The sequence below is a fragment of the Ricinus communis genome, chromosome 4 (genome assembly GCF_019578655.1).
Source record: "Ricinus communis isolate WT05 ecotype wild-type chromosome 4, ASM1957865v1, whole genome shotgun sequence".
Classification (NCBI taxonomy): Eukaryota; Viridiplantae; Streptophyta; class Magnoliopsida; order Malpighiales; family Euphorbiaceae; genus Ricinus; species Ricinus communis.
In genome coordinates, this window is record NC_063259.1 from 23,010,330 (window position 1) to 23,019,025 (window position 8,696).

The 8,696-nt window shown below is 30.6% G+C and overlaps 1 protein-coding gene across 2 annotated transcripts; it reads left to right on the forward strand.

The window, feature by feature from the left end:
* The first annotated feature begins 5,126 nt into the window (after positions 1-5,126).
* LOC8285782 lies at positions 5,127-8,245 on the forward strand. Of its 2 annotated transcripts, none has more exons than XM_002531579.4 (3): positions 5,127-5,366; positions 7,084-7,286; positions 7,843-8,245. In XM_002531579.4, exons 1-3 carry the CDS (start codon positions 5,265-5,267, stop codon positions 8,108-8,110), a joined length of 573 nt encoding a protein of 190 aa, XP_002531625.1. In that variant the 5' UTR covers positions 5,127-5,264; the 3' UTR covers positions 8,111-8,245. The 2 variants fall into 2 exon arrangements, with proteins under 2 accessions (XP_002531625.1, XP_015582368.1); XM_015726882.3 differs by having other exon boundaries at positions 5,135-5,374.
* Positions 8,246-8,696: the final 451 nt, after the last annotated feature.

Here is an 8,696-nt window from a genome sequence, read left to right on the forward strand (position 1 = left end):
GAGAGGTTAAAGTTTGGAAAGAAAGTCAAAACAACACTACCAGTGTTGAGTGTTGTGACTATTGTCCCAATCAACGCATGCTCGTACTTGAGGTAACGAGTGTCCAAAAGCGACATCCGTCAGAATGTGCAATCCCATCCTTCCATGATAGGAAAGGACAAGTCTCACGACTCGAGATGGAGATGAGAATAGCCTTGCTTCCGCCATTGTTCTATGAAAGAGGTGGGGATCTCTAAAGTAACATAACGCTCTTGAGAAGTAGCGGTGAAGTGAACACCGAGAAAGTGAGGAGGATTGAACATATTCTTTTATGGTGAGGGGTTTTTTGTGGATGATTTGGTTAAAGGTTTTTCTAACAAAGTTTTGTTTCTTGAATATGTTGTAAGGGTTGATGATAGGTACTAGAGTATCTTCTATCTGCACGTTGTCAGGAATATGGGAGATCTCAACAAGATGATCTATCTTGTTAGATATGGTTTTCTTACAAGAGGGAGATAATTGAAGGGTAGAAGTATGAGAGGTAATCTCGGTTGACATGGTGTTTAGGTTTTCTCTTCTGCTATCACCAAGGCTCTGATACCAAAGGGGAGCCGAGAGCTGTTCATGGCATAATCCTCATGCTGTAAAATTACACTTTAACTGATACCAAATATAGTTATTACACTTTATTAATAACTATATTAACTTTTATTCATGTAGGCAAAAATAGCATATTAATTCATTAAAATTGATTATTAAATATTTAATTTTCTTAAAATTTACATTTTAGTATTCAGAATTAGAAAATTGAATATCTGAGTATACAAAATCATGTCATTATATAAAAATAATAATATGTGCTAATTAAACCCATAATATTTTAAAGTTGAAGGTGAATTATATATTTTGGGGGAAATTATTTTATTTAAATAAATAATAATTATAAAAATAGATAAAAAATAATATAAAAATTAAAGTATATATGTGTCTAAAACATAAATTTTTAATAATAAAATATTATAATAAAAATTATTATCCTAATATTGATTGGCTCTGGTTTGAATGTTGGTGTCAGTGGATTGTGGAAGATTTTGTATAATTCGATCATAAACGTAGACTTCTTTTAGCCAATTGAAAATTTAAACATCAAGATTTTGGTTATTTGTCAATTTAATATTTTAATTTTTAATTTAATCTAATAGAGTTTATTGAATTAGAAGAAAGTTAAAAGTATTTAAGACATCATAAACATATTTGATTGATGGTAACTAAATCAGCTTTTTTTTTTTTACCATAAAGAAAATGTGTTATTTTAAAAAAGAAATCAATATAAAGCTTTCAATATAATAAAAAAGTGAGAAAGTTTTAGGTAAATTTAGTCTAGCACGTTGATGTGTCTTTTTAGTACTCGCAAATGCACGAACTGTTACTATAGTAAGGGTAAGTTCACCACGATGTCGATCCTTCAAGAAATTATAAGGCCACTTATTATAAATACTAATTATCAACACAAAACAATAAAACTAAATCTAAACACTTTAAATCAATATTTTGAGAGGATAAAATTTATAAAATGAAATAACTAAACAATAAATAAATATGCAATGCAAATGCTTATGATCTAAAACTATATTCTAAAGATAGTATTTAGTCTAGCCATTTACTTAGTAATCTTCTTGTTTTACTTTAAGCCTATATCTAATGAATGAGATGGTGATATGCCTCTTTCCTTGAATCACTCAAGTTAATGATGCAACTTAGGTTTTTTATACCAACATAAATTAAAGTAAAGATGATGTTTCTAATACTTTTAACCTAAATATGTTTATGACAATTACTATTGTTAAATTAATATGATGGTTAACTAACAATAATAACTGAAACTAATGAAGATATGAAGGTATATAAATAAATAACAAGGTTCATACAAAAGTAAAAAGGCTAAAATAAATACTTATGAAAACTAACCTAACATATTTAACCCAATGATCATGGTATCGAATAAAAAAATATAAAATAGGACTGAAAAGTAAAGTTTCCTCTAGATCCATGATTTCTTTAAGTAGGAAGAAGATTAGTCATCATTCTCCACTTCTTGAAAAACACCTTAAATACTCAAAAGAGTAATGAAAACTAAAATTAAATGTTTATGAAGAACTATAGAGAATTGTGGAGAAAATAATGGTGGGCAGATGTAGAGAGCATATGCGAGAAAACTCCCCTCTCCTAATTAGGTTTTTGCAGAGATATATATAAAGGAGAATTCTCCTCTAAATAAGTCTTCCTAAAGATGTATACCTAATATAAGTGTATCTAATAGATAAGAATTTAAATATCTTTATTTCCACCAAATATTATCCTATGAATAACTCTTAATATAAATCCTAATAATTATACAAAATGACTAAATTGTCTCTTGGGCCTTGTAATTAGCAGTCCATACGTCTTAATCTTGAGCTTTGATACGAACATATCTCATTAAGCTTTTTTTCGAGTATTTAGCTCCATATTTTCTTCTTTTTGCTAATATTATCTGAAAATAGACAATTAAGCTTAAATGAGGTAAAAAAACACATATTTTTATCATTTTATATATAAAAATATATCATTAAAGCTTTAAAATATCTATACATAATTTGGACCGATCATACGTCATTCATAAAATCAATCAATTGTATGGTGACATTAATTGTAGCATTTTAATCATGTATTGTTAATAGTAATAAATAAACTAACCAAAATACGAGGGCATTTGGTGCACAGGTTTGATGCAACTGATAGTTGTTTCTCACTGAACAACTATATTAAAGCATTTTGTAAGAATTTAAAAAACAGTTGCTGGTAGTTGATTTAGTCCCAATCAGCTGCTCATTGTATCAACTCTATTTTAGAGCTTTTTCTTATCAGTTGATAACTGATTTTATTTTATTTATTTATTTGGACACTATTATCTTTATTAAAATTTATTAAGAGTAACTTACTTTAAATTGATCTCATATAATTAAATTTTTATATTTTAAAATTATTCTTAATAGTTAAATAATTATAATATTTAAAATTATGGTATTTGAAATTATAAATTTTTATTAGTAGAATTTAAATTTGAATTTCTACTTTTAAAATAATTTTTATAAATATTTTGACTAATAAATAGAATTGAGGTACAAAAATTAATTATAATATTTTTAATTATTATAAATTATTTTTATTAATTTATGTCATTAAATATAATATAATAATATAATAAAATAAAAATATATTTAACAATAAATTATATATTTAATGATCATTTAACATACTAATAGCAACTGCTAATAAAATCCTACCAAACAGTTTAATTTATCAATATTAGCTACCAGTTATCAGCTAGATTTATCAGTTGAACCAAACATGTTCTATAATAATTAATAAATGAAATGACATATGATAGATTGAGTTTATCTAAAATTTCTGAAAGAAATGTATATAATATTGGTTAAAAAAATAAAATAATAAATATATTTTCAATTAATAAAATTTACAAGGGAATATGAAAGATAGATATGCTTTTGGATTTTTGATTTTCTATCGAGGGAATGATTATTTAAAAAAACTAAGAATAGAAAAGAAAATGGGAAAGAAAAGAGAAGGTGTTTTACAACTAAACAACGCCTGAGCATCCCACTTCCTCATAGGGGCCTCAGGCCTAAATTGCTGCTATAACCCAACTTACACCTAAAAGGCCCAATTCATGTTCAGCTTTATAGTGTTCTTTCTTTTTTCAAAAAGGAAAAAAAGAAGAAAAGAATAACAGAAATGTTCAATGTGCAATGGGTGCCTAACTTAGCTGAATACAAGTTTGGTTGAGTGTCAATACTGACCTTTATACCTTCTTCAACCCTTATAAAAAGTAGAATTTAGGTACAAGTTTCTGTTAAATGTCCACCTTACATTTTATTATCAAACATTAAACAGTCAATCTTTGCTGGTGTAGTGGCCTAGATGCTAAATTTTTGAAACTGCAGCCCGTTTCATGGAACATTCTTCAAATTCCCTTATGCACAAAGTCGAAAGTAATTATCATAAGGATCCAATGAGGGTCTCTTCATATAACCTTATTGTGAGTCCCGCCCCCTCCTCTATCAGCAAACTCCCACCCGTCTGATGTGCCAATCAAAATCTAGAATTTATTATTGGTGTATGGATGGACGTATAAATTGGCCCACCACTGAAGGGCTTGTTTCCATGTCGTATGCCCATTCGCTTACAGCCTGTGTCGCAGCAAATTTCTAACTTGGCTCCCCAATCAGCTGCTTGTCATGATTATATTTTGATTTTTTTGCTATGAAATTAGAAAATATTAAGGAATTATATTATTTGACGTAATAAAAATTCTAAGAAAATAGATTTTATTTTCAATAAAAATTAAAAAAAATTATACGGAAGTAATAATTATTTAATAAAGTTGTATGTTTTCTTTGGTAAAAACAGAAAAAAATATTATCTTTTAACAAATGAAATAATAAGTATATCTCGTTCCATTGAGAGCATCTTCTTCTATTACTATCAATTGATTAAACATAGATATTTGACAAGTATTTTATTTAAATATTTAGTAATTTTTATAAACATTAAAGAGTTTTTATTAATTCTGCTATTAACATGTTACTTTTTTTTTTTGGTTTAAGAGAGATGCCATGTTACTTGGTTGGACTTAAATTAAGAATTCAAATATATCGTGATTAAAATTTAATCATTAGTTACTCTATAATTTTAATGTTTAAATAATAGAAATGAAAAAGATAATTTAATTGATATATTAAATTAATAAAGTAATTCTTGAAAAATTTTAACTTAAACATTATATAAACAGTGGTTCAAATAATAAAAAACTATAAGCTGCTGTTTTAAAAAAAAAAATAGTAAAAACGCTTTTAAGAACTAAAACAGCTACTAATTCCTTGCCAAACATCCTCTGGGCCGGCGTCGCATAGAATCACAAAAACCCTGTCTGCCAGTTCAAACCCCGCGTCTCCTTTTAACAATCTGTTTATCCTTACCCACTGATCCACACATCGCGTGTCAACACGCTCGATTTCTAGTGGACCGCGTTTCCTCCCTTTAAGGGGAACGTAAGTCGCAGTCTGAAAAGGTCGCGTGAGATGTGAATAAATCTACTTTCACACCTTTCGACACCACTTTTGCTGCGTACAAAGCAAGTTCTTACTGAACTGGTCACTCACTAAGCAACGAAAGCAGCAAACAGTGCGGAAACAGAGTGCTTCTCTGTTTGGAGTCTAAGAAGAATGGGAGAAGGGAAAGGATCGACTCTAGTACATCTTCTAGTGGTGGTTCTTAGTCTTGTTGCTTTTGGATTTGCCATTGCTGCTGAAAGACGAAGAAGCGTTGTATGCCTGTCTCTTTCTCTCCCTTTTTTTTTTTTTGCTTTTTAGTTTGTATTTTCTTGCTTTGATCTCTGTTTTTTAGCATATTAATCAAGTTAGTTATATTAAGTAAATTAGAGATCTGTGCTGTAAGTGGTTAAATTTCAGGTTAGGAGTTCAAAGTTAAGTTTGATGTAAGGTTTTTATTTATTTATGTTTAAGATAAAAGTTAGATAATGTAGGATGGCAACTTTAAAAGTTTATTCGTGGAGCTGTGAGAATGTGATGATTTTCTGTTCAATGGATTGGTTGAATAAGCTCCCTTTAGGACATTACAGATTCATTTGATTAATCATGTAATGTTAGAAGCAAATTAGTACTTGCTTTAATAATTCCGTAAGCTTTAATCTTTTGTCTTCTAATTTGTTATGTTTCTTAAGTTGAAAAGATAAAAGATTGAATTCTACCGAACATGAGACTTGGCTAAATGGAATTCAATTGAATTATATTCTTGCATTTTTAGACTTTCCAAATACCATGAATTGCTAAATTGGCGATGGTGGTATGCTACCTGTGGGTATCCCTTTTGATTCCTATGGTTTATTGATGGTAACAAGGTTGCAATTCTGAGGCCTTTAGTTCTGTGCTAGAAAATGCCTGGCTTTTGAAATGGGTCAAGGTATTTGTGTGCAGTTGATTTTTCTTTTTCTTTTTTTTGTCCATGCTAAATGTATTAAGTAATATTAGTTTCATTCTCAGGAAAGACTGAACAATAGTACAATAGATAGGCTATACTTTGGAACTTTAGTTATTTCAAATTAGTGATCCATAGAAGGGGATAGGTGAGTGGATATTATTTATAAATTTAGTGCTCGATACTTGAAGAGGAAGCTGTTATTGATTTAGTGTTTGGGGGGTTGTGGTGGTGGTTTCTAATAGCTAGTCTTTAAGAATTTATTTAATTGTGGAAAAATAATGGGCAAAATTGAGGCTTCATTGCTCTCATGGAAAAAAATTTACATAGAAACTCTTATCCTCAAATAACAATTCATTATCTGGTTCGAGTATAATGTTCATTCTTGAAAATCAAACATAAATATTTTTTTATGCTTGGAGTACAATTGGAGGTTTCAACTTTCTTTCATTGAATGTTCTGTTTACATATGGTTGAACATCATACTATTTTGCACCTCATTATAAATACTTAGAAATAAGAGGAATTTCCGGGAAAGGAAATGAAAGGAAAATTGTGGGTGGTTGCTAACAACCTGTAGTGGCTAATTATGATTTCTGATGGTCATATCATGCATGTCTATGAGATTCTCTTGTAAGTTCCTTTTATTGTTATGAGCTTGTAAAAGTTCATGATATTGTTCTCTTTCACCACTAACATATTAAGAATTTTCATATCTGACCCAAACACCAAAATGAACAATCTTTTCTTTTGGGTTATGAATTTTCCATGGAACTTATAACCTAGAGTTACTTCGACATTGTTAGGTGAGTTGTCAAAGCACATTGCTCAATGTCATAGACCCTTAACTCATTATCTTTTCCTTAGTTGAATAAATGCCTCACTAGCACATGTGAATGCATTTCTTGACTGTATAGAGTCTTTCATCACAACAGTGGACATGCTTTATTGTTGCTGTGACATAATCAATATTTTTATACCAAATAATAGTAATCCTTATTTACTTTTGCTAGTCTCATTTGGATTCCATAATTCTTTCAATGTCAGGGCCATATTGAGAAAGATCTAACAAATGCTACATACTGTGTCTACAACTCTGATGTTGCAACTGGTTATGGAGTAGGCTCTTTCTTATTTCTCCTTTCAAGTGAATCACTATTGATGGGTGTGACAAAGTGTATGTGTTTTGGAATACCATTAGCCCCGGGTGGGGATCGAGCTTGGTCCATCATTTACTTTATCTCATCATGGTGAGTTGTCATATACTACTATATTGTACAAGTAATTTTAATTAATGGGAACCTATCTGATAACACTGACACATTAACAATCCATGTATAACCAGTAAAAGTTTACCATAACCTCATCATCTTTCTGCAAACCTCTCATACCACTTTGCTGACTATTGATAGTGTTTGACCTTTTCTGTTGACTTGAATTTTACTTCTTCATCAGCTGGGTTGTAATACTCTTTCGCTCTCTTGCCATGTCGTGCACAGGCACATGTCACCAATGCTAAATAATAGTTTGCCTTTAGTTGTCCCTTTTGGGATATATGTATCTATAAAATGGTGAACTTAACAGTGCCGTGAATGGCATATTAATTCATCAGGGTAGAGAAAACCTTGGCAAGCCACCTATCTTTGAATGGCAAGTGGTCAACAATTGGGGTTAATCTATGTTTAATCTTTTGCTGAGGATTCCATTCATTTCTTGGCACAAATTAGCTTTGTGTTTATTTTTGCACTTAGAACCCATCATTATGATTTGTTAATTCGTTATCTTTGTCATCCTCTGCATATGCAGGTTGACTTTTCTGGTTGCAGAAGCATGTCTAATTGCAGGTGCAACAAAAAATGCATACCACACTAAGTACAGGGGGATGATATATGCTCAAAATTTCTCGTGTGAATCATTGAGGAAAGGTGTTTTTATTGCTGGAGCAGTGTTTGTAGTTGCAACAATGGTTCTTAATGTATACTACTATATGTATTTCTCCAAGGCTACTGCCCCTCAGACAGCCCATAAAGCAAAGCGCACCAGTTCAAGTGTCGGGATGACTGGGTATCCATAAAATCATCTATGGCAGAAAACTAAGTTTTGTTTCTTGATATTTTGAGTCTGTTGTGGTGATTACATTATGGAATTGTACTGAGATGTACATTGTGTTTAATTTAGTGATATATACGTGACGCTTATGATTTATAAACGCTGATCATCTCTTGAAAATTCAAACTTAGGCATAAATTAATTAAGGACCAGTAGATCTAAAATCAGATCTTGTCCAAATGCAAGCTGGAGCGGGAGCAAAGAGGGTTTCAGAATAGTTTTTTTTGTTCTTAATTTGTTTCATCTTCAGCTCTGGATTTTCGGTAGCAGCCAATAGATATTAGTTACCTAATCAAATTCGAGCTTTATTTTCCTCCTTTATATTATTAAAAAAAAAGGTTAGCTGCCCTATGAATTTGGGTTCCTGCCACTTACGGCCTACTATTTTGACTTCCAACTAGGTTTGTACTGGTGTGCATTAAATGAAGCGAGAGGAGGGTTTATTTGTTTGTTTTTCTTTCTTCTTTAGCTTCCATGTTTATTGGCATTGGAAGAATTGCTGAAACAACCGACTTGACGAAGCTAGAAGAATCAATTCTGTGTTTGCTTCC

Coding starts and splice junctions, on each gene's coding strand:
- LOC8285782 (XM_002531579.4), top strand. CDS start 5,265: ATGGGAGAAGGGAAAGGATCGACTCTAGTACATCTTCTAGTGGTGGTT. Junction 5,367..7,083: donor CTGAAAGACGAAGAAGCGTT/GTATGCCTGTCT, acceptor TTTCAATGTCAG/GGCCATATTGAGAAAGATCT. Junction 7,287..7,842: donor ATTTACTTTATCTCATCATG/GTGAGTTGTCAT, acceptor CTGCATATGCAG/GTTGACTTTTCTGGTTGCAG.